This window comes from Sturnira hondurensis, unplaced genomic scaffold (genome assembly GCF_014824575.4).
Source record: "Sturnira hondurensis isolate 20B ecotype Veracruz unplaced genomic scaffold, ASM1482457v3 Scaffold0016663, whole genome shotgun sequence".
NCBI lineage: Eukaryota > Metazoa > Chordata > Mammalia > Chiroptera > Phyllostomidae > Sturnira > Sturnira hondurensis.
The window spans coordinates 14,049,241-14,076,236 of NW_028089294.1; the positions used below are offsets into that span (position 1 = coordinate 14,049,241).

The 26,996-nt window shown below is 38.1% G+C and overlaps 1 protein-coding gene across 1 annotated transcript in view; it reads right to left on the reverse strand.

Moving 5' to 3' along the window:
- Positions 1-4,526: 4,526 nt before the first annotated feature.
- The window catches only part of PPP1CB (protein phosphatase 1 catalytic subunit beta), a 39,719-nt gene continuing 17,249 nt past the window's right edge, over positions 4,527-26,996 (reverse strand). Inside the window, exons 3-9 of the mRNA XM_037066660.1 lie at positions 26,675-26,806; positions 24,208-24,438; positions 20,347-20,451; positions 18,282-18,353; positions 12,266-12,417; positions 8,464-8,598; positions 4,527-6,326 (exon numbers count right to left, since the gene is read on the reverse strand). Of these exons, the coding sequence (XP_036922555.1) occupies positions 6,222-6,326; positions 8,464-8,598; positions 12,266-12,417; positions 18,282-18,353; positions 20,347-20,451; positions 24,208-24,438; positions 26,675-26,806 (932 nt within the window). The 3' untranslated portion in view covers positions 4,527-6,221. The remainder of the gene's footprint in view (positions 6,327-8,463; positions 8,599-12,265; positions 12,418-18,281; positions 18,354-20,346; positions 20,452-24,207; positions 24,439-26,674; positions 26,807-26,996) is intronic.

Sequence of the window (26,996 nt, forward strand, 5' to 3'; positions counted from 1 at the left end):
AGACCCATCGGCCCATATGACGAAAATCTAAGAGCAGCAACTCAGGACAGGCAGGTGAGCCTCCACTGCAGCCTTACACTGAACACTTGGTATGTTCACTGAGCTAAACATTTTACATGCGTTATCTCGTTTAATTCTCACAACACCTCTGTGAGGTGGGTATGATTTTATTCTTATTTTCAGATTAGAAGCTTGAGGCTTAGAGAAGTTCAGACATTTGCCCATTACCACATAGTCGGTGAGCGACAGAGCCAAGACTTGAACCCAGGACCGTGACACCACGGCCCCACACTCTGTAATCACTAAAGAACTGTTCTGAAAATTAAGAGAAATCATGTGTAAAACACACGATGCGTGGTAAGCATTGCTTACTGTCATTTTGCCAGGAAAACACATATAAGCACAGCTCTCACATCACACTTCACAAAAACTTAGTTGGAGCATCTGCAGAGTAAAAGTGTGCACAGTAAATGACGACTTAGTGGTTAAACAAGCCGTTGCTTAGGGAAGAAGGCTGGACTTCTCACCCTCGTGCTAAATTAAAACATCTCTTATCAAAGAAGCCTTACTGAAACGACTACTTTCAAGTAGTGTTGTTGTAAGAAACAACTCTTCTCCGTTGTAACCAGAGTCTAATTACTGAAAAATAACGCAGCAAATTTAGGCAAAACATTCCGGCCGAGTCGCCGGCTCTGCCGGGGCCATTACCGAACCTCCACAAGGCCCACCTTTAACCCCAGCCCCCCCCCACCCCCAGGTCACGGAGAGGCCACAGAACTCGTGGTGGGACCCCCGGGAAGCCGGTCCGGCCGGGCCCAGAACCCGGCCGTCCGAGCACTCCGCGGGGACCCGTGGAAGGAATCGGAGCGGGATGCGAGGGACCGGCCGGAAACGAGCGGCCGCGACGGGCGGGGGCCGGAGTCGGGACGAGGACCGTGTCTCCGCGACCCGGGCGACCCGGGCTCGGAGACGCCCAAGAGACCCGAACCGAAGCCGGGATCTGCCCGCCTAGCTTCACCCCCCGAGCGGCTTCCCTTGGAGGCAGGCCCCTCCCACTGTATTTAAAAGCCAATGAAACCGGCCTGTTCTTACTGGGCGGGTTAGCCGCCCGCGTCTGGTGCGGCTGAGGGAAGGCACGCGGGCGCGACGGCGCCGAACGCCCCCCAAAGGCGACGCGGCGAGGCGCCTCGACGGGAAGGCGTCTTGCAGCAACACGTGACAGGCAACACGTGACAGGCACCCGGCTTCACCTCCACTAAAAACATGGCTTAAAACATGGCTTAAACCTTAGACGTGCAGTGCTTTAAAGTGCGCTGCGCGCGGGATGAGGGTGTGCGCACGCGAGCCCAGCGCGGACACCCGACCTCCCCGCGTCGCCTCGCGCCGCACGTCAGGTCGCTCGTTTCCCCGCGGAAGCCCGGCGGCCCCCGCGGCGCCGCAGGCGGAAGGAGCGCATCCCGCGAACTCTGAGACGCGCGGGAACCGACAGCCAGCCGCTCGGAGTTCCGCATCCCGGGCGCAGGCGCCCCCGGGGGGCAGGCGACGCGAGCCAGAGCTGGGTCCTACCCCTCGAGCCGCCCGCTCCGAGGGCACCGGCGCGCGGGCTCCGTCAGCGGGGCGGCGAACCGGGGGGCCCGGCGGAGCCAAACCTCCGCCGCGTGAGGGAGGCCGCGGCCGTCCCGGGTCCCTTCCCAGCCCCCGCCCGCCCAGCAGCCCGTACCACCTGCCCCGCCCCGGCAGCTCTCCCCGAGCCCCCCGCCCGCGTCTGACTTCTCCGCAACCCCACGCCCCGCCAGGCCCCCAGGTCCAGGCCGCCGCTGCTTGGAAGGGTGTGTCCTCGTCCCTGCGAAGCCATCAAAGGGGACTCAGGGGCCGTAGTGTGTAAGGAAGGGGCAGAGTCGCTGCCACATCTTCACACCCGGTGGATGGAGGGGTTGGTTGGGTGTGAGAGGGAATGAAGGGACCCGGCATCACTGACCCCGGAGTCGCCGGGAACGCTCGGGACTAAGGTACCTGCGAAAACCTGGGGCTGGCGACAGGGGCCGGGCGGGCGGTCAGCCTCCCCCAGACGCCCCCGAGCCTCAAACGGTAGCTCGCAGGTCGCTCCACAGCTGCACCGCCTGCTCGAAGACCTCCCGCCAATGGAGAGCGAGGCCCGCGCGGGCCAATCCGCTCACAGAGAACGCGGCCGGGGGCGGGGCCGGCCGGGGGAAGCGCGCGCCGCCCTCCACCCGCTTACCGTTATCCTGCGGGGCTTACCCTCCGGGCAAAAGAAAACGCCTCGGTGGTCGGAGATCTCCCCAGGCAGGAGTCCTAATTCAACCCATTTCCCTTGGACCCAAAGTCGGGCGTGTACCGAAGCCATCTGTCTTCCCCGCGGCTTGTCAGAGCGGTCCTGCTATGTTAAAATAATTATATGAACAGACCACTTAGTAAAAGGTGTGAATACCAAGGCTCTATGATAAGGGGTAATACTTCCCATTCTGTTCAATGTGTTCTGTTGTAAATTCTTCTACAGGGGTCGTTCTGGCCTCATCTTAACCCTTGGCCAGGTGCCTAGGATGCAGTAGGTGTTTGATGTTTGTTGAAGGAATACATAAAGATCCTCCAGTTTTGTAATTTGTTGTGTGACATTCTTCCGTTCTACCTAATGGATAACCTGCCTGACCCTGACCCCACCCCCCTGGGCTCTTTACATGTTGCTACAGTCTTGCTGAATATTTCTTCTGACTGCATATTCCAGAGTGGGTGATCAAACAGGTCAAAACTGTTACACAGTATCTAAATGTCCTTGTTGAATAAACATTAGAGTGTAATGGTAAAAGTTTAGGTGTATACAGACATGCAGTCGGTTTAGGTCGTTTCGCTACTGTTCATTTTGTAAGGTATGCTGTCACTTCAAGATCCGTTTAACCATTTTTTAGCTGTTTAAGGAAATTATAAAGCACTGAAACCTAGCAAAATGGGACATAGTACAGTATTTCCAAGCGGATGCCACTGGGCTAGTCCTGCTGACCCGCGTCTTCTCAGGTGCGGCTGTTTCAGGGATGGGTCCACAAGGGCAGAGGAGTGGACTGGGCCAGGGCGGCAAGAGAGGAGTAAGCTTGACCACGTTCCTTCTCTCAACATGTTTCTAGCATAAATGTTAAAAAAAAAAGTGAATTCAAAAGTCATGGTTGCCAAGGAGACAAAATGTACCTGAACTTAAAATGTACCTGAACTTAAAAAGGAAGATACATTTTATTTTCTTGGCTCAGTAATGACACACTTTCACATCCTTAAGGGACACATGCCAAGATGTTCCTCCTGTCTTTCCCTCACTGTTTTTGTTGAAAGGCACATAAATCCTTTAAACACTTCCAATTAGCCACTGTTTAAGCTTTCCTTCCTGGTATTTGATTCCACATTTTACAAAACAGTCTTGCTGGTTATGATTAAAATTCGTCCCTGGGCAAAATTAAATCAATGACTATTAAAGCTTCAAATAAAAGGGGTCTACTACTATAGTCAATTCTTTTCATTCCCAAACAGAAATTGATGCTATCACATTATCTGGTAATGTTTAATGAATTTGAATGTTATGACATTTGGATTATAGATACATTTAAATATAGAAAATATTAAAAATCAGAGAGGAAGGACTCTATAAATTACTGGCACTAAAATTACAGGGTATTTGTCTCCTAGGAAATAAAGGGTTTTTTTTGTTTGTTTTTTTTAATTTTATTTATTTACTTATCTTTAGAGGGGAAGGAGAGAGGGAGAGAAACATCAATGTATGGTTGCCTTTCGTGCGTCCCCTGCTGGGAGCTGGCCTGCAGGGAACCCGCCTGCAACCTAGACATGTGCCCTGACTGAGAATCGAACCGCAATCCTCTGGTTTGCAGGCCTGTGCTCAATCCACTGAGCTACACCAGCCAGGGCTGGAAATGAAGTTTTATTTATTTCAAGTAGCAGTGTTACCAAGTAAATATTTTTAGTAAACAATATATAAATAGAAGCTATTAAAGTGGTTTAAAGACTGCTTAAATAATATTTAAATGGTGAATTTCCATCCTTTAAAATGTAATCACCAATATTTATTTAATAATTATGATTTCAAAATCAGTATTGACCTAGATATATTATTACAGACCTCCAGTAAATAGGTCTTATTGGAGACCTACTAATGTGGTTTTATTAATACCTACGTAATGTGGTTTTATTAATATTGAGTTTAATAAAAGACTACCCTGTTTTCTGCCAAAGGATTATTTTCTAGGCCTGCTTCACTACAACTACTAAAAGTACATCTAAAATTGTATTAGGAACTGCTCAACTTACACTCCAGTTAAGATATTTAAAATCACGTTAGATAAAAGTCTGTGTGACCTAACCTAATCTACCATATACAGTATACAAACACCTTCAGAGAAGGATCAATTCAATATGTATCAGACACCAAAATCTATTGGAATAAAATGTATCTAAATGTCACACTGTAAAGGGAAAAAAAGGGGGAGGGTAAAATAACCAGTCAGGCTTCATATCAATTAGACAACTTTTACTAAATGAGAAAACTACATTTAAAATGTGCTTTAAAACAAAATGGAATTAGAAAAAAAAAGAGCATTTGAAAGAACGTTGCACTGTGCTGAAAATCAAATCTCTTGCAGAAATACAATACACCAATTCATAAAATGTAAGTTAACAGAGTTCTCAATTTAACATTTTTAAAGACAATATTAAGGTCAAGAATTTCACAACTATGGTAGCACACATAGAAGGGCATTATAAATATGATGTCCATCCCTATGAAGCTTACAAATTTGACAACGCTCAATAAAAGCTCTTAGAATCACATCCAAAAGTATTGCATCGAAAAACCACAAATCTGTGTTCTCTAAGTTCTCCTTATAAAATCTTTATGCTCACTTTTGTACTCTTGCCATTTGTTAATACTAACCCTTAAAAAAAAGAATAGGAAAAGAAATACTGAAAAAACCCATGATCATATACAGAAATTATTGCTACTACAGTTCACTACAAAGCATGTCTATACAATATGAACTTTGATCATGAAAAATCAGAATAAAAGTCTTTAGTGACATAAGCCTTACAATCAATCGTATACAACATTCACATGGCAATATTAGACAGTTAAGCACCCAATACTCATAGTTGACAGAATGTCCCCCTGACCAGCATTCACTTAAATACATCCTTCGTACAGAGTGAGGGAAAAAGAAATAGTGTCAGCTTTCTAAGGCTTGTCAAAAAAGAATTCTGTTTTGTGGATCTAAATCAAAAAACAACAGTAACGACAGTAACAAAAACCAAAAAAACAAAGATGATGCAAGTGAGAGTGTTACCAGAAAGTTAAGCATGCCAAAAGGTGTTTCGTGCAAATTAAAACCTCACACATGATCACATTACCAGCTAGCTGGGTAATAGTATATGAGCCTTATCTTAAAGTTAAATGAAATGCTACTGCACAATAGAGAATCAATAAGTTAAAAATTAGAGTGCACAAACCCAAATCTGTGGCAATTTCTGAATGAAGCAAAATACTCACTACCAGCCTCAAAGTTTACCCAAACTGTCTGATTAAATCACTGGATTGGACAGTTCGCATACTTTTAAAATACCAATCTCTAAAATTCCTTTTACAATAATGAGGCATAAATTTTTAGTTAAGATCAAAGATCAAACAGATACATAAGTAAATAAGCAAGAAAAAATAATAGTTGGTGAACGCCTTTAAAGCTTGTCCCACATTTCACTTTTTAAAACGTTTAGGGAAAAAAGTTTAAAACATTTGCGGTTATTCTAGCAAAAACAAACAAAACAAAACAAGCCCAAAAGAATTAAACAACCAAGCAACATTAAAACCACATTACACAGAAGGATCACCATGCTTTCATCTGGTTTGACTATCACATCTAGTTTAACTGGGATGCTTTTCAACTTTAAAAACTGTGGTAAGTGAATGGGTAATTTTGATGGGTAATTTTGAATTTGGACTTAACTTTGTTGAATATTTTAACAGAGTATACTTATTACAATACAGTGTAGCACATCTTTCTATTAGAAAAAATTTAAGATCCTTTACCCGTCTCCTTAAGTTAAAGGTGTGACATCATAAAGGGTGTCAAATGGCTGGATGGTTTTACAGTGCACACTTATACATTATGAAGTATGTCCTTAACAAATCTGATGGTTTCTTTACACCGCCCCTTTCTTCACCTTTTCTTCGGTGGATTGGCTGTTCGAGGTGGAGTGACAGGACGTCCTGAATTCAGTCCACCATACTGGTACTTAGCTTTCTTTTCAGATGGTTTCAATATCTTAAAAGTAAACAATTTATTAACAATGTTATTCCTTAAAGTGCAATACGTTTAAGAAAATTATTGTTACGACAGTGTTTTTTTCAATAAATGGTACAAATTATAAAAGTGTAATAAAAATAGAGAAAAAACAGCAAAGTTCCATAAACATTTCTCACATTTTTCTCACATTTTAAAGAGTACAAACATTCGAATATCTGAGTAGCACTATTATTTGTCATTCCACTGATTAGTAACAAAATGCTCCAGTACATAAATCCTATCAACTAACCAATCATTAGATTTAAGCAAAAAACAAAACAAAAACAAAAACAAAAACACCACAGTGTATCTCTGTGGTGAGGAAAATACCCATTAGCTTTAAGGGTCAAAAAGAACTAGGCTCGCACCATAATTCTGCCTCTATTTAGAGGATAACTAGTCACAAACTCTTCAGACCCCCTGATTCTAAGCAACCACTAATTGGTTCAGACCCCCTGATTCTAAGCAACCACTAATCAACTTTATTGACTGACCTGTCCTTTCTGGCTTTCATATAAATGGAACCATACAATGTGTGGTATTTTGTGACAGGCTTTTTTTGTTTTTAAGGTTCATGCATGTTGAAGCAGGTATCACTACTTTATTACTTTTAACTGCCAAACAATATGCCATTTTATGGACATTCCATATGTTGTTTATTCATTCTTTTAGCCTATGGGCATCTGGGTGGTTTCTACCTTTTGGCTATTAAAATGTTCATATGAATATGCACACACATGTAATTTAGTACCTATTTTTAATTCTCTTGGGTATATACCAGTAACTGGACTAGAACTGTTGGGTCATATAGAAACTCTTGTTTAACTGTTTTCCAAAGCAGCTGCAGCATTTTACATTTCTGCCACTCACATACATTCCTACTATAGATGTATGAAGGTTCCAATTTCTTCACATTCTCACCAATACCTGTTACTGTTTTTTAAAATCATCTTTATTCTGGTAGTTGTAAATAAAACTTTAACCTAATTATAGATAGAAAATTTCTGTATTTACACAAAAAACGAGTAAGAAAGATTTATGAAGTATTTCTTAGAACTGTTCAGAACATCATAGCACCTTACGGACAAAAATCAACTCCACTATACCACCTATTGAGAGTTAATGCCTGGTCACTACTCTTAGTGAGAAGTCATTTACCACTCAGTTATATTAGTTGTCACAAATGGTATAATATAAAAAGAAAGAAAGATGATCTACTTTTGAAAAGAGAAGAGTGTGCTGCATGTTATGAATATAAAATAACCTTTGCAAAAACAAAGTATCCAAGTTGTTTTGGTCTGTGAATAAGAATATTAAATAGCACATTAAAGCTAGAGTTCATCTTTTAACAAAGTAAATGTTTCTATACTTACAAATGTTACAAATGGGTAGGTACACTTTAAGGTTATCTGGAACGGTTTTTTCTTAAATAAATATTCTATGTTATTTTAATCTGAGTTTATAATTCTTTCTCAATGTCTGTCCCACCTAGTCATCTTGTAAAAGAAAACAAAATCTAAATAATTTATTGAATTCACACTCTTTCGGCAGGCAAACCATTATTCAAGGAATCATAAAGGAATTTAACAACTTTAAAACCTGCATTAAGAATGACTGATATGAGCTGCTGACTATTCTACTGCGACCCTCCCTTAAGACCCCCCCTAAATTCCCATCTTTACAACTCACACCACAGGGCCCTGCACATGTGCCCAGCCAGCCTTTCTAATCTCCTCTCCTTCTCCTGCAGGCACCTTACCTTTGCTTTTCTCTCTCCTAAGCTCCAAGGGCCCTTCTTCAGCCTCCGTAACTTGTTTCCTGAGCCTATGCATTGCAGCCCAGCTGGCTCACTTCTTACTACCTCTGTAACGTTCTAAATAAACTTTCTCTTATAATTTGAGGGTGGGAGGGGGAGCAAAGAATGACTGATTTAACTTAGGTTCCCTAAACCTCTAATACCTGATACAAAAATAGAAATCTCTAATGAGTTTATGCTGAGAATCATTTCTTAATAAAACTGATTTTCTAGATATACTCAAGGAAAGAACATGAACCTAAAAGAAAATTCCTTTTGACAATAGTTTTGATTTCTAGTTGTTATAAATTTGTATTATACCTGAAATGAACACATCAAAGTTTCATCCACACTCATCATTCCACCAGCATTATCAAATTCACCACAGTAATTTGGGGCTGAAAATAGGGTTACCAACTGTCGTTTAGCAAAAAATTCATATCCATCTTCTACCACCTGTCAAATAAAACGTGAAAGAAAAAACATATTTATAGGTCATTCTCAACTATCTGTACTCACCAAGATTAATGTAACAAAGAGCTAAAAAAAACAAACCCTGCTTGTTTTGGAAGCTTGATTTTTATTCTTAAATTTGCATTAGAGTATTATATTTGTTTCTATATATTTTCTATATATTTGTTTCTATTTTGTGTGCCTTTTCTATAATGGTAAGGATTTAGCTTAAATGAAGTCATTATAAATTTATGATTATTAAAAGTTTAGAAATCATGTCATTTCCAAGGCTCTTCATATGCTAATGTATATAAGAGTTTACAGAGAGCCAGGACACTAGGTACTTCTTAGATGACATTATAATCCAACTACAGAATCCTTAATTCAATGAACAATAACCAGACAATGAAAACAGATTACAACAAGGACATTTTTTCCTGCTTCACTCTTAAACTTTATATATTAGGTTGCTACACACTGAAAACTCTACTAAATTGAGCTTAATTTACACAAATTGTGCTCCTAAAAAAAGCTTTATAAAATTTTTATATATAATTCTTCTTTAATGATTAAATGTAATTGCTAGAATCTACTGTCAATTCCTGAGTGAGTCAAACAATTGTTTCTCAACTCTCCAGTTTGAGAGATGGCCAATGATATGTAAACATTTTATACTTATATACTGCAGGCAAGAATACTTTTTGAAGTTTTTTAGGTATCCTTCCATTAAGCAAAAATTACCCTACAATACTTGCTAAGATAAAAGAGTACTTCCATAATCATTTTCTTTTAATTTTTTTCCAAAGATTTTATTTATTTATTTTTAGAGGGGAAGGGAAGGACAGAAGGAGAGAAATATCAATGTGTGGTTGCCTCTCGTGCATGCCCTGCAACCCAGGCACGTGCCCTGACTGGGAATTGAACCATGGTTGTTTGGCCTGCAGGCCCGTGCTCAATCCGCTGAGCTACACCAGCCAGGGCAAGAATCATTTTTATTTTTAAATAATCCCTACCTTAGTATCAGATACATGCTCCTGTTGTAATTATCTCATGGTAGAATTTAGATATTAACCTTTTCTGTTAAGTCCTTGGCCACCTTTTCTACTCCAGGCTCAGTGCATCCTCTTAGTCCTTAAGTTTCCTTGTTCACTTGTTCACTTAATCACTCATTTACTGAAAGAACATGTTTTTTTTTCCTCCCCCTTCAGAAAATACTTGGAGTTTGTGTTATTCCTCATCACAGGTCTCTTAATTCTAGACCTGTGAGAATATGGACTATTCTAGACCTGAGATATGGACTATCTCTAGTCCATATCTAGAGATATGGACTGTGTATTGGTTTGATATGATTTCAAATCCACTTGTTTACGACAAAAATAAATGTATGAATGTACTTCATACAAGTTAAGTTTAAGAGTACAGTTGCTTTGATGTCAGAGTGAAGAAGTTGTATCAGGACGCCACGCCACTACCTCATCGGCTGTCACTGATAAGCACTCAGCAGCTCAGCTGAGGGATGCCGCTGGGGGCTCATCAAAAACACATTTGGACTATAAATACCCAGTTTGTGAAGACCATTGAGAGTTTCTAGAGACTCTGCTGACTTAAATGGCTCCCTTAAGACCTCTAGGACAGTAGCTCTTCCACCAGTAAAGGCTTACCAGCAGGGCAGAAAGCTGTGCAGTAGCCCCCACAAAGATCATCCGATCACCTAATTTATGAGCACTGGCTCCATTGTTGCCTAGCAACAAGGGACTTTTCATATCTTAGTTCTCCTTGGCTAAACCATCTCTCCTAAACCTGAGCCAGAATTTGAGTACCAACCAATTCCTATATAATGGTACACTTCAATTTAATTAGGACTTTCTTTTTTTCCCCTTGCCTGGTATAAAAATGTGAGTAATCTACTGTTGCTTTGGAATATGTTACTTCTTTATTGGCTTACTTAGAGGCACAATCTTCTATACTACTAGCTTGTGAAATTATTGTAATTCCTGCAGTGAATCTGTGTTAAACAACTGACAAAGATAACCTTGGTCAGAGCATAATTTGCCACCTGAAACAAAATAATATATTCAAAACTAAGCAGAATAGGATTTTTGAAGGCATCTGGAAAAAGACCACACAAACTAAGATAGTTCTGTAGCCTGACTTATTAAAAATCACCTTTTTTTGAAAAGACTAGTGAATGGAGATCTATAGCTGTAACAAAATGAGTATCAGTGGATGTATTACTAGGAAACTTAGCTACTCTGCCCTCTTATCTTAACTGACTTCATTTCAATTAAACTAGGATATTCTGCTATGAAAAAGGCATGTGATATACAGTATGTGCAGAAACTTGAGAAACCAGTCACAAGTGTTTTATCACATAGGACCACAAAGAGGTAGAAGTAGGCAAGTGTCATGGTGTATAAAGCCCCAGAGAAGAGGAAAGTACTGTGGAACAATACATACTTAATAAATTTTGCTTTAACAAGAAAACAAAGAAGCTTTAAAAATGTATTTACAAATTTCAAATACTTTTAGTACACTTTCAAAAACAGCCACAAAAGGTTTTTAAAAATGCCTCTGAATGTACTTCATACAAGTTAAGTTTTAGAGAACATGAGGACTTGGTATATTAGATTGTTAAAGTAAGTTTTTGTTAATTATTTTGTTCAACAAACACTAAACACATCCTATAATATGCCAGTAAGTTTGTAAGGCACTGGATATTGAAAGGTCAACAAGCCACAATCCCCCTCTTAAAAAGTGTACACATTAGCTCCGACCAGTGCGGTTTCACTTGGCTGACCACCGCTACACAAAGAGAAAGGTGGCTGGTTCAATTCCCAGTCAGGGCACATGTCTGGGTTGCAGGCCTGGTCCCCAGCTGGGAGCATGGGAGCGGCAACCGACTGATATTTTCCCCCCTCTCTTTCGCCCTCCCTTTACCTCTTTAAAAATAAGTAAAATCTTTTTTTTTTTACAGTGTACAACTTAGTGGTGGAGAACAAAACAAACAAACAAACCTAAACTGTATACTCATTTTTGTAACAAAAATTCAAACATACACAAAAGTGGAAAGTTAATTAAACTCTCATTTACTAAACTACCCTGATTTAATCATCATCAGCATTTTGCTACACTTCCTTAATTTATCCCCCCTTTTTCTCTGATGTATTTTAAAGCAAACCCTGGCCTCGTCATCTCACCGTGCATACTTGAGTGTGTATTTCAGATATGGACATCCTTCTTACATAACAGTGATGACATAGGACTGCAGCTGAAACAATGAACAACTACTGGATATCTAGGTACCCTGTCTATAATCGAATTCTCCCAACTTTCTCAAAAATGTCTTTTTATAGTAAATGAGGTTTGTTCTGATCAACATCCCCATAATTCATTCTATTACTACCTGTATTTAAACATATTAAAATGGGATCAAGTATTTCTAGAAAGCTTCAGACAAGCACCAAAACCTTTGCTGGAATTGCAGTATACTGCAAAAATACATCCCTATGAAACATGTTCTCACAGAGGGTAAGAAAGGGTTAACAATCATTAGCTTGTTAATTGTGAGAACAAGGTAGAGGCTCTCCTCTCAGTTTCCTCAAAAATAAAAGGAGTGGACTTGGGTGGAGTTAATAAATATTAAAATATCCAAAAGTTTTATATTTCATACCTGATGCGCTCGACAAATCAAATCTAAATCATGACGATTCAGAAATTTACTGACTACATCAGCTCCGAAGGTGAAGGAAACACCACGATCATTCTCTCCCCAGCCTTGCACATCTTTATCTGGGTCAGACCACAGCAAATCACAGAGCAAACCTTTCAAGGATAAAAACAGCAATGAATAAAACAAAGTTTATAAAATAAAGTATATCTTCATCACATTACTTCTCCCATCCTCTTACCCTTTAAGAAACAGTAACAATCTCTTCTCCCCTGCTATCCTAGTTTATCAAACTTAGCCATTCTTTTATTATTATTTTTAAAGGTTTTATTTATTTAACTTTTAGAGAGAGGGGAAGGATGGGAGAAAGAGAGGGAGAGAAACATCAATGTGTGGTTGCCTCTCACATGCTCCCAACTGGGGACCTGGCCTGAAACCCAGGCACATGCCCTGACTGGGAATTGAACCAGCAACCTACTGGTTTGTAGGCTGGTGCTCAATCCACTGGGACACACCAGCCAGGGCAATTTATTATTCTTTTTAATCCTCACTTAAGGACATTTTTTCATTGTTTTGAGAGAGGGGAGTGGGGAGAGAGAAACACTGACTGGCTACCACTTGTACACACCCCAGCCAAGTATCGAACCCACAACTTGGGTATGTGCCCCAACTGGGAACTGAACCTGTGACACTTGGTCTATAAGGCAACATTCCTACCAACTAAGCCACACTGGCTAGGGCAAACTAAGCCATTCTTTGTTAAAGCATCATACAAATACAATCTTCCCTGGAAGTACTGTATTTTCCAGCCCTTTCCATGTACAGGAAATACGTGATGGCACACTCTAAGCACACAATATATGGAAAAGACTGTTCATTTTACGTAGTTCTTCACATGGATAATCAAATGACCCAGCAGCATTTCCTGAATGGTCAGTCCATCCTTTCCTCACAGAGCTACCTAAAACTGTCTGTTTCTAGGTGTCGTAGTCTACTCCATTAATTTATTTTATTTACCCTTGAGCCAACAGTAGAGCTTTAAATAAATCTGTGGGGCTAGTATCTCCACTTAATATTTTTTCTTCAGGACTGTCTTGGTTACTTTCAGTCCATTGTTCTCCCACATATAAACTTTTGAACCAGTATGTCTTAAGTCCACGAACCCAACTGAGATTTCACTGGAATTGAATTTATATGTAGATCAACTGAGGGAAGAAAACATTTTCGACTAAGGCATAAAGGATTTAAAGTATGAAAAAATCCAATCCGATCCTTGGCATTAGTAATGTTTCAAACTCAAAAAAAAAAAAAGAGGTCTAAGCTAAAAGTGCTTATCTGGGTATCTTTAACATACACAACAATTGTGCAAATCTTAGGCGGGACTCAGACCACCTAGGGAATGAAAAGTGAGAAGAACAGTAAATGAATTCTGAGGAATTAAACATTTAATAAGTTAGCAGAGGAGGGGGAATGACTAAAAAATACTGAGAAAACATGGCCAAAACAAGAATGGGAATAGTAGAGATCTCCTAGAAGGGGTAAGAATTATCTAGAAGTAGGAAATGATAAAGTTGCAAACACAATAAACAAATGGAATAAGTTGAAAACAAAAAAAAAAGTGCCCCTTATAATCAGATCATCAGATGTTTCAGGCAGTTTCGTGATGGCTGAAGGACAGGGGTCAAAGACTGCAGGGAGGGGATGGATGTTGAGATGCAGTATTAAGCACTTTTCTAAGAAGTATGGGTGATAACGGCAGGAGAAATCAGTGCTAAAATATTTTTTGATAATTCATAAACTTCATAATGTAGCTTATCAAGAAAGGAGATTTTCATTTTGAGTCATAATATAGCTTTATCTTGACAGCAGAATTATCTTGAAGAAGTGAATGCATTGTACTCTTAATTTCTATCATTTCCCAAGCTCCTGCTATGTTGTTTGAAGAAATACACCAGCAAGATGATACCCCTAGGGACAGTCTCAATTTACAAGCTCTTTATGATTTCTAAAAAAAAATCACAAGAAAAATACACACACACAGCCCCAGTGCTCTAACTGCTCATACTTTCTATCCAGTCTGCAGTTAGACAGGAGGCCAAAATATCAATCTATATTTTCATGTGACAATAAAAGTAGAATGTAGTTGCTTTTGGAATTATTCATCCTGTATGCATACAAATTCACCTAATGGTAGTAACAACAATCTGGCATTCTTCAACCTTACTAGAATCAAGATAACAACCTCAAAGTTCAATGTGTTATAATTCAATTTCTAGTAAACAAGTATCACAATATTAGGCTATTGTTTTAAAAACATTTGTTAGTCCTGACTTGTGTGGCTCAGTGGGTTGCGTGTCACTCTGCAAAGCCAAAGGTCCCAGTTTGATTCCCAGTCAGGGCACAGGCCTGGGTTGCTGCCCAAGTCCCCAGTTGGGGGAGTGTGAGAGGCAGCCAACTGATGTTTCACAAATCTGTTTCTCTCCTTCTCTTTCTCCCTCCCTTCCCCTAAAAACAAATAAATAAAATCTTTAAAAATATAGAAATTTTGTTAATTTATAAATTCAAATATCTGTAGATTACACAGCTTAAAATGACCATTTGAACATCTCAGAAACTTGCCATTAAAATACAAAGAGAAACCTAAACTTAATATGTCACCCTTGAAACTGATTTATAGCTAAAACATACCATTAACAGCAACTCTGAAAATGTAACAACTTGAAATACATTTTTACTGTGTCTTACTTAAAAAGCATTAAAATTAAAAAAAAAATCCTCAACCAAGTACTTTTTCTTATTGGTTTTAGAAAAAGAATGGGGGAGGGGAGGAATAGGAGGTGATGAGGGGCGTGGGGAGAGAAGGGAAGAGGGGGAGAGGGACACACACACGCGCGCACACACACACAGAGAGAGAGAGAGAGCAAGGGAGAGGTATCAATGTGAGAAACATCAACTGCTTACCTCTTGCATGCCTCCTGACAAGAGGGCTGGGGGGAGGAGAATCAAACCAGCAATCTAGGTATGTGCCCTGAATGAGGATTGAACCCACAGCCCTCTGTCCACGGGATGACACTCCAAACCAACTGACCATCACTGGCCAGGGTTAAAAAACAGCATTTTAAAATAAATGCCCTATTAATTAAATACTAGTTTCTGGCCCCAAATAATGTGGCTCAGTGGACTGAGCTTGTTCTGCAAACCAGAATGTCACCAGTTCGATTCCTGGTCAGGGCACACACCTGGGTTACGAGCCAGGTTCTCAGGTGAAGGCACGCAAGAGGCAACCAATCGATATTTCTCTCCCTTTCTCCTTCCCTTCCCCTTTCTCTAAAAAATAAATACATAAAATCCTTTAAAAAATACAAGCAAACAAAAAGTACTAGTTTCTGTTAGGTTTAGTATAATATATTCTATAATTACAATCAGAATCTGGTAAAATGTATGTTTTCTTTTTATAATCAACACAGGTAAGTTGGGCTGCTTACGCAAGAAAGTTATGAGGCAACTTATTACAATATGTAATGTCAGTGGCTTACTGACCAATGAGCTATTAAATCATTTATAACGGTTGATGTCTAGTTATAAGTAGCAATTTTGAGTGATATTATTAGGCTTCTAGAACACTGAGCAAAACAAGCAAATCACCCTTGAAAAGAAGCAACCAAATGCATGCTTTTGACAGTCTACTTTAAAGTTTAGGCATATTTTGCTCAGGCACTGGTCCACAAATATTTTTTAATGCTCATCTTTCTACAGAATTTTCGTATTTTTAAAATTGTTTATGTTGTTACAGTTGTCCCAGTTTCCCCCCTTCAATCCCCTCTGCACAGCCCACCCCCTACTAGAATTTTTGGATCTTAAGAACATGGGACATAAACTTAGTAACCAACCATCCCGACCATATTTGATGAATAATCAAAATTACCAATGAACAACCCCCTTCAATCAGTATGCTGAAAGACCTTTGTTTTTTAAATATATATGATGATATTCCTATTATATAAATAGGATTTCTGGACTCTATGACACTCTAGACAATTCTCATTTTAAAGACACTCAAGCTGGTCAAGAACTGATTAATACAATACATGAGTGGAGCTGATTATGTAAATAATAGGACAATTAACCCCATGTAAATTTGTTTTAAAAGTCTGGTAGAAACTGAGAGAAAAAGGCAGTTTTGTTTATGTTAATGCTTTTAATAACATGATATTGTGATATAATAAAATTATATTTGGTCTTTGTTCCCATTTCCAGCACAGATTTTCTAAAATCCCTGGAATTTCTTCAAGTAATTAGAAGCATCTTCTGTTATTCATAAGGAGTCTCTTTCATCACATCTGAGTTTATACTAAACAAGTAACCCAGGGGCCTGTAGGTAGCTTCAGGATGGGGGCTAGTCAACAAAAAAGACCAAGTATCTGATTAGAAGCTTGAGACTTACAGCCCTCCTAATCTGTCCCCATTACCTCTGGGAAGGGAAACTGAGACAAAAACTCTTGAAGAACTAGATTTGGGGAGTTTGTAGGTTGGTGAACACATTGATGCCAAAGGGTGTGGAACCATTCATCAACCAAGCCCCACCCTATACCTTGTGCTATGCATCCCCTCCATTGGCTGTTTAGAGTTGTATCCTGTATAGGTAACTGGTAAATGGAAGTAAATTATCTGAGGCGGCTGTTGTGGGAAGCCCCAAACTTGCAGTCACCCAGACAGAAGTATGGGACTCCTAGGGACCCCATTTGAGGCTGGCACCTGAAGTTGAAGCTGTCAAGGTTAGTGTCAGGATCAAATTGTGTGACACTCACTTGGTGTTGGGGAATTGGTTTAGTATGGAAACATGACACACATTTAGTGTCAGAAAAACGTCATGTAGAAACTTATCGATGTTTTAAGCAAAAGCTGAACTGTGAAACAGAGCAACATAACTGTAACCAATTCACGGGTCTCTGTGGCATGTTATTATATGAATATCACAATAGATACATGCCTACACTAGTGCTCAAAAATACGTAATTACCATTTAAAAGCCAATATTAAAGTTAGGGCAAGGGGCAACTGTGCCTAGGCATTTATTTATAAAATTACATTTCATTCACCTGTTAATCAACACAGCAATTTATCCTCAATTGGAACATATTTGCTTTTGTTTTGACTAACTTATAAGAGTTATTCTAAATGTGTGAACAGTCAATTTTCATAATTTTCACACAAAATTTTCATAATATTCATAAAATTCGCCACGTATCTTTAGAACTTTCTGCCTCAAGAGTGTTAAGAGGTCCAAAAATTTAAACATAAATGATTCAGAAAAAAACAACAGAAAACTACCAGATAATTTAAAAGAAAGTTAAGTGTATGCTCAGCTAAGAAAAAAATTTTAGCTTAAAAACTATCGACTAATTTTTAATAAGTCTTTGAAGAACATAACCAATGTTGAGATGAATGAGGGAATTTAGAAAGATAGGAGGGTAATAAAAGAAATCAATAGCAAGATCTTTTGTGATAAATTATTTTGACAGAACCACACTGTGGGCCCTGGCTGGTGTAGCTCAGTGGATTGAGCGCGGGCCTGCGAACCAGAACCACACTGTGGTTATAGACACAAATTAAAATTCTATACTTTGGGAAATAATAGAAAGTGAAATATTCTATCTTACTGCAAGTAACCTGTAGCTTACTAAATATAAAAAAAAGCCCTGGCTGGTGTAGCTCAGTGGATTGAGCTCGGGCCTGTGAACCACACGATCGCGGTTCCATTCCCAGTCAGGTCACATGCCTGGGTTGCAGGCCAGTTCCCAGCAGGGGAAGCATGAGAGGCAACCATACACTGATGTTTCTCTCCTTCTCGCCTTCCCTTTCTCTCTAAAGATAAATAAATAAAATATTTTAAAAAAATAAAATAAATGCTCTATTATTTATTATATAAAACCAATCCTACTTCCACTAAATATAATTAAATTCAAATATGCCAACACTTTACATAAAACAATTAAGCAAGCTTCTCTATATACGTAACCGGTATCAGGGACATCAGTGGGTCTCATAATTCTCCGAATCTGCTCCATAGATTGCAGGTCTGGTGACAGTCCTAGAAATAAAAACATGAGCCATGGTACCAACATCTAGAAAATTTTCAATCAAATAAAAAAAAAATTAAAGTAGACTCACTATGTGAAACTAAAGATATTTGAAGTGCTCCTTTTGATACATTAAGTTATTAGATACAATCCCACTTTGATATAACAGAATGCTATAATTAGGCTCTCTCCACTTTTCCCTACCAAGGAATGAAATTCCCTTTCATTTCAAAAGATGTCCCATAGAAAGAAATCCTGCCACTTTCCAACCATGCCCTGTCTTTCATAGGGACACACTCAATTCCATTATTTCCTACCACTTTGCCACTTACTTCCTATGCTTTTATGCCATAACCTGCCTCTCAATGAGCAAGTATAACTCAAAGCACTGTTTACAGCAGGTATTCTTAAACATGCTTAACTTCCAGTTTAAGTGCCTCACTAGGTCCCATTATACCTTCCTAATCCACTTCAACATGCTCATTCTCTTCCTCAAAGTACAACTGTTGCTCAGAATGATAAACAAGAAAAAGCACACAAAAATACTTTGCAATCTTTCAAGTAGTATATAGGCAACAGCCAGTATTGCTCTTTGGTGGACAATCTAAGCATCATCACAAAGAATGAAACTAAATGTTCATATTCTGTACTACTTCCTACATTTCTATTCTTAGCTATACTCATGTGCAAGAGCTACAATTTCTTAAATGATTAGCATGTACTGTGAAATGTTTCAATTAATATGGTGAATTATGTATTATTAGAGAATAAACCATTTATTATCTCAGGCTTAGAAATGTGCATCTATCTTTTTTAGCATTTTTCCACTTAATTCTTCCCACATATTGATGGAAAACAAATTTTCTTAGAGTATTTTCATTAAATTACTTCCCTGTATAAAAACCCAATATGGCTATCAAACCATTCAATAAACTCTTCTGTTTAATATTCAAATTCTATAGTCTAATCCCATCACTCCCCAACATGTATTTGACATTCTAGTGAGGTCAGTCCTCACACATTTCTTGAACTAAACAAAAAAAGACTGTCTTAACAGTGGAACCTTGGTTCTTGAATTTAATTCATTCCAAAAGGCTCTTTGCAAAGAAATTTGTTCAAAACCTAATTTTTTCCCATTAGAAATTCAGTACCAGCATGAAAGGGTTGTTGGGTCGAGAACCAAACTGTTCAAGGTGGGAGATGCTCGACAACCAAGGTTGGACTGTACGTCCTTTCCACCTCTCCAAAGTCTATCCATCCTCCAAAATCCACGCCTTCGTAAACATTCACCCAATAATTCTCTCCCTTTCTTGACTTCTCACAATTACTGTCTCTACAAGTACTCTGACATAATTAAATTTATTTCATTACTCAGTATCTATTTTGAAAGTATACATTTTATCAACAGGTTTTTAAATTACTTAAAGATGGCCAGATCATACACTGGCTATGTACTTTCATGTCATCTAGCCAGGTGCTAGAAACACATTACTTTTTCTGGTAAATTTTCACATATTTAAGCTTATTTAACAAGTTTTAGAGAGTAACTTATTCTACCAAAAATTACTTTTAGGACTAAAGCAGACATATATATTACATAAAGCCTAGAACTCTTGCCATGTGGGAATATTAAATTATGTTTGGATTCTGATGAAACATTTAACAGAGGCAGGAAAAACAACAGTAATTCTCTTTTTATAGATAGTAGAGGCATTTTCCTGTTAAAACCGAGGCAAAAGGCAGGCATTTTTTCAAACAGAACTATGGTAATACTCCTCAATGTGAACGTCTCTAAAGACAAATACTAAATTTTCATTTTAATCATGTATAAATAATCACAAATTTCTAGGTAGAAGAGATGTTAGCTGTATTTAAAAGTTTTAATCATTTGAGTTTTCACAAAAGCACTGCTTTGTTTTCCAATAACATCTTAAATATTACAGATTTTTTCTAAATAACAGGAGAAGACTAAGAAAAACCCACGAGGCTAATCTACTAGTCTACCTCCATGACAACAGAAGATCTTCTCATCCACAATGGCAGCTATAGGCAGACAGTTGAAACAATCAGTGAAGGTCTTCCACAATTTAATATTAAATCTTCGTTTGCCTATAAAAAGAGCAAGCAAATAGAATAAATAAATCTAAAACCTTTCTCATCAGGTATCTCACAGCCACAAGATTATGATGATTTCGATTTTCTTCATCAAGTTTATCTAGCGCTGGGTTTTTCTATAATGAATACGTGTTACTCGTGTATTTTAAAAATAGTCATAAATATAATAAACATTCACACCTTTAGTAAAACTGAAAATATTTCAAAGATTGGGCTAGGTGTTGTATGAAACAAATACATCAAAAACTTGTGTTTTAAGATCACTATAATACAGCAACTCTGAAACAGTCTAACAGATGATCAGTTTATTTTTTCCATTCAACATGTGTATTAGTTAAATACCTAGCCAAATAAGCAAGCAGAAACAAAGGGGTGCTTCTGGACACTGTACATATTCACTCTAATGCACTGAGTTTAACAGCATAAACTTATTGCCAACAGAGAATTTTCAAGTGCTTAACTGGTATTCACTTTTGAGTGAATTACAGCTTTGTAATCTGGCAAGTATAAATAGAGACACAAAGGCTATAATTTTCCTTTGGTCTGGCAGAAAGCTACAATAGAGACAATCTCAAGTGTACACTCACCTTTTTAGTGTTACTCCTTTTTTCTGAATTTGGTGATAAGCTGTAACAACTAACCCAGGAAAGGAATGAAAGACACAAACACTAATTTCCTATGCTTTTATGCCATAACCTGCCTCTCAATGAGCAAGTATAACTCAAAGCAGTGTTTATAAGCTGTTCTCATATCAGAGTACATTATTTCATTTAATGTAATTTCTACCCCAAGGATACTCAAGCCTGCATCCTATCACTTAAGAATATACCTCTGGTTCTGATGTAACTTTATTAAAGTGGTTAGAGTTTGATATACCACAACCCACTGCCTGTCCACTGGTCTGATTAAACAATTGAAACCAATTTAAAAAGTCAAATAAAGAATCATTCCCACTAGAATGTAAACTCCATAAAATAGTGATTAGAGTATCTTAGAATTAGCAGTACAAAAGAAAAGAACCAGACTTTAAACAAAAACAACATATTGCCTAGTGTAACAGAGTTACCAGTAAACCACTCGGCAATCATTTACACATTATCTAGTGAAGTTAAACATATGCCTATCCTTGTCGTAGGAATTCTACTATCAGAGACTCATCCTAAGAAATGATACTTGAAGCTGCTGCCAGATTTTGAAACGTTTTTGAGGGTGGTGGTGATTCTGCAGTAAAATCAGTTGCTTCTCGGCTTTCTCCACTGAGGAGTCTGCTCTTTCTAATTTGCTAAACAGTTACTCTTTCTAAGTTTTACTTTATCTCCTATTTTTTACTTGTAAGCTTATGCATTAAAAAAACAACAAAATCTCCTTTCCTGTTGTTTTAAGGGAGTTACAGAAGAGTTAAAGTAGGTACATGTGTTTAATCCGCCATTTTTATTTGGAAGTTCCATACTTTCCCCATTATACACCAAATTCCTACACGTTGTTCTCAGTGACTACCCCTTTCTCTCCATTATACATCTGTCAATTCTTCTACTGGAGTCCAAATTGTCCAATTTTGACGGTGAATGATTGAAGTGTTTATTACAAGATGGTCAGTAATCAAGAGGGAAATGGAATTAGGATAATTTTGAAGTTTTATTTTTCTTTCTTATGTCCTAATATACTTGTGAGCTGAATGGTTCTGTTGACCAGTCAGCAACTTATGGGGGAAAGAGGGAGCTAATACACCATACATTTACTATTCCATACTCTGTTCATGCTTGGTATACTTACCAATTTTGGTATGACAAATAAGGGCATAGACAACTGAATGAATGGCTTGGTAAACTCTCTATGTATGAGGCCAGTTTTCAACTAGTTACATACTCAGGATCTAGGATTTAGGTGAACTAGCTAGAAACAGTCCTGACAATTCTATATCATTCCTCCTAGGCCCAAAGTATTGAATACACTGACTAGACCTCCAGGACATATCCACACTAGATGCAGGGATGTGCTCAGATCCAAGCTGTCTTTAGAAATACAGCACACCAAGCGGCTAACTGGAATTCTGCTGTTGTAGCAATTCCAAATTGATAGATTCTTAAAGGAGTTAGTCACCTGGGAAAACTTGAGAAACCAACAAATTCAAATCAGTATTTACTTTGATGATACTTAAAAGGTAGTAAAATTATATTAGAGATAGCATCTGAACCTTTAAAAAATAATTTATATTTTGGACAAAGGAAAAAAATACTTATTTCTTGCATAAGGTTATAACATACAATTAAGTAGATGCTGAATCAGTTTATATCCCTACCAGTAGTGGCTTGAGCGTACCTCCTTTTTTGTTTCAGTCAACACCAGGTATTAATAATCTTTGTCAAGTTGATAAGTGAAAAATAGTATCAACTTAATTTATTTATTTACTAGTTAGGCTAAAGACTTTTTCTACATTTTTGCCCACTTCTTTTCTTCTGTGTTGACATACTTATTCATATGTTTTATTGATTTTTTATTAATTTGTGAGAGCTTTTTGTATTTATTATGGATACTACATCTACAACACGTTACCTATGGGCTTCTCTGCATAGTTTATTTTGTACTTATGGAATCTTCAGTGACCTATTAAAAAGTTTTACGTTATATACTATTTGAACTTACAACTCATTAATCATGTCAGTAAGTACAATAACAAACACCTTCAAATCCAAAAAAAGAGAAGGAGCCCATATGTCTTGCGCACTGCTGCATTCCCAGTGTACAGAATAGTTCCCCAGACACTGTCAAATACATGACTATGTGAATCAAAGAGACAGGAATCTGAATAGGACTCTACCATATTTAAGGATAGAAAAAGCAAAAAATTGTTTCTAAAGGAAAATTCAGAGCTAAAAAACAGTAATTCAATTTAAAAATCAGGCCCTGGCTGGCATAGCTCAGTGGATTGAGCGTGGGCCTGCGAACCAGACGATCGCGGTTCGATTCCCAGTCAGGGCGCATGCCTGGGTTGCAGGCCAGTTCCTTGCAGGCCAACTACCAGCAGGGGACGCCCAAAAGGCAACCATGCATTGATGTTTCTCTCCCTCTCTCCTTCCCCTCTAAAGATAAATAAATAAATAAAATCTTTAAAAAAAAAATCACTGTAATTGTCTCTAAATTGTAATTAACCAAATCTAGCCAAAAAGAAGACTAACCCTAATGTAACAGGACAATTCACTAACAACACGAGGCAGCAGCAGCACACAACAAACCAGCGCTTTGTTACCGTGGAGGAACGTACAACAAAATAAGGATACCTCAGAATTCTCAGTACCTTTCTCTCTCTAGGTTTATAGGCAAAAACTAAAATCCTAATAATAAACTTGAACCTTTAAAATAATTTCAGAACGTCTCAGTATTTCTTTGACAAAGAGCCAGTAAGAGTTTCTGTCATATCACAAGAATGCTGAGAGCTAAAACTTTAATGGACACTAGAAAACCAGAAGCTATGGGACAGTTCATTACGTAAACGAATTACAAAAGGGCCTTTTGGCTGAATGAGCCGTAGTCAACCTGAAAGAACATGACTAAAGAGACCCCCAAGAACCAACTGATTTAGTAATGTTTCTCAGTTTTAGATTCCTCTTCCATGCAAAGTTCTCTTCTTGGGCTTATACTCATTGGTTTATTTTAAAAAAACTGTGAAGTAAAAATAAAGGACCCCTTTTGAAACAGAAAATTATTAGGGAATTTCCTCATTAACAAAAATAGGTTTTTATTTTTACTTACATTCATCATAGAATCCATAAATGCGATTGATGCTAGCACACTCATGGTTTCCTCGTAAGAGAAAGAAGTTCTCTGGATATTTGATTTTATAAGCCAGTAGTAAACAAATGGTTTCCAAAGACTGCTTTCCTCTGTCCACATAATCTCCTAAGAAAAGATAGTTGGCTTCTGGTGGAAAACCTCCATATTCAAATAATCGCAGTAAATCTGTATACTGTCCATGAATATCTCCTAAAAATAGAAAAAGTCAACTTTAGAATATCTGATTACTGTGGTAAAACCACCTTCTATGAAATGATTCTTCACATTTACTCTCTTTATAATCCTCTCCCCTTGAATGTGGGCAGCAGATAGTGACTTGCTTCTAACATAGAATACAGCAAAAGCTGTCACACCTGAGATTACGTTACAAAAGACTGTGACTTCCATCTGCAGGCACTCTCTTGCCTTCTCTCACTCTTAATGATGCAGAAGCACACATGGCAAAGAACGGAGGAGGCCTCTAGCCAACAGCTCACTAGGAATGGAGGCCCTAAGTCGACGGCCCCTAAGGAACTGAATCCTTTCACAGTTGAGCCTGGAGATGACCACAGCCCCAGATGACACCCTGATTGTAGTTTTATGAGAGCCCTAGAACCAGAGGACCCAGATAAGTGGGGCCCAAATTCCTGATGCATAAAAGCCGTGAGATGATACATTAATGTTGTTCTTTTAAGCCACAAAGTTTCGGGGTAACCTGTTATACAATAATACAGAACTAATACAGTTATTCTTACCATCTGATAGTATAATTTAGGTTATTTTGTTATACCAAATAGGAAAATAAACAGCAAGAACTTAGAAATATTTAGTATAAATAACTTCTATTACCTTTAAATTCTTTCTAAATTAAAGCACTTTAAAGAGAACCTTGCAGAGAATTTGAATCATTTCAATTTAAAAAAAAACCCAAACAGCCCTGGCTGGAGTAGCTCAGTGGATTGAGCATGGGCCTGTGAACCAGAGGATCACGGTCCGATTCCCAGTTAGGGCACATGCCTGGGTTGTAGGCAGTTCCCAGCGGGGGACACACGAGAGGCAACCATACATTGATGTCTCTCTCCCTCTCTCCTTCCCTTCCCCTCTAAATATAAATAAATAAAATCTAAAAAAAAAACCATATATTTTTAAACTTATCTTAATCCTCACCCAAGGAAATTTTTATTGATGGTGGTCGGGGAGAAAGAGAGAGAGAGAGAGCGAGAGAAAGATCAACGAGAGAGAGAAAGATCAACGAGAGAGAGAAACAGCAACCATTTGCCTCCTTTACATGCTCTGACCACGGATAGAACCTATAATGTTGTGGTGCATCGGATGATGCTACAAGCATGTGAGTCACCGGGCCAGGGCTGAATCATTTTAATTTTAAGATAACTTTTAAGCAACTACATTTGCTTCATTGGAAATCATAAAAAGGATAAATCATTTCCACAAAATCCCAAACTCTTAACTTTTACTTAATGGTGATACTGTAAGCTACTTAATTTTCCAACAAACATTTACTTAACCTATTTAATAGGCTCTGAACAAAGAAGCAAGCAAACATGCAACTTAACAAACCACATGAAGAAAAAGGAAAAAGGAGCACATTAAGCACTGCAGGTTACACGGTGTTACTGTACATCACTAAGAAATATGCAGAATAAAATTTGCTATAGCAAATAATCCTTGATCGAGCAAAAACTGATGGTTAAGTTCATAAAAGCTAAATTATAAACACTAACAGCCACTACTAAGAAAAACTGCTTTAATAACTTTGGTTATTAAACCAAAAGTCAGGATATTATTTAGACCATGTCTGCTGTTATAGGAACTAACGAAGAATGTAACCACTCCACTTTAAGTTTTTGCTTTGGGCCAAAAGCCATTATAAGACTTAAAAGAACAAAATGTAAAGTTACATAATTTTCAAAATAAACCAAATCAATCATAACAAAGCTAGAATACCATGAATATTACTATACTGACCCCCAAAATTCTGTACCTGTTTTTTCTAACCAGTGTACTAACAGTCTTTTTCTCCACTTCTTTACACACCAGATATCAAGTTTTGACACTTTTTTCAATCTGATTAGCATTCAGGATTTGTTTGTAAACTGCATTTCCCTGATTACTAGTAAGACTGAGGATCTTACATTTACCGACCACCTGAATCTCTTCTAAGTCTTTTTATTTTTTGACTGTATTGTCTTTCTTATTTATAAAAACTATAGTGTGAATAGCAATCTTTTCATCTATTGTATACATAGCAAAAATTTTGCCATTTCATGAAAGTTTCAATTTTTACAGTTTTAGAAAATAAAACTTATCAATCTTTTCTTTTATACAAAAATTGTAAAATGTTTTCTCTAGAGTATCTTCAATGTAAATATGAGAGGAAAACTAGGATTCAAAAGAGACCGTTTCGAACTTTTACCAATTTACATACCACAAATCTTCAGCGGTGCTTCCAATTCCAGAAGAATAGGCTGGCTGAGAAAGATCTCCCGAGACTTGATACATAAGCCCCGAACTTCTGCTTCAGTCATCTGCACAATCTTTCCTGGACGACATCCTCGTACTGATAAACAATGAATAAAATCATCAGTTTTCTAAAATGTGTCCATAAAATAATAATCCTTAAAAAAATTCATGCCCATATTCTGAAGATCAGAACACACAGGCAGCAAACTACCAGATACACTGGTGTGTGACTAACAGTAAGGTTATGCTATTTTAGATTTGCGTGTCTATTTAGATAGATCTTTGGA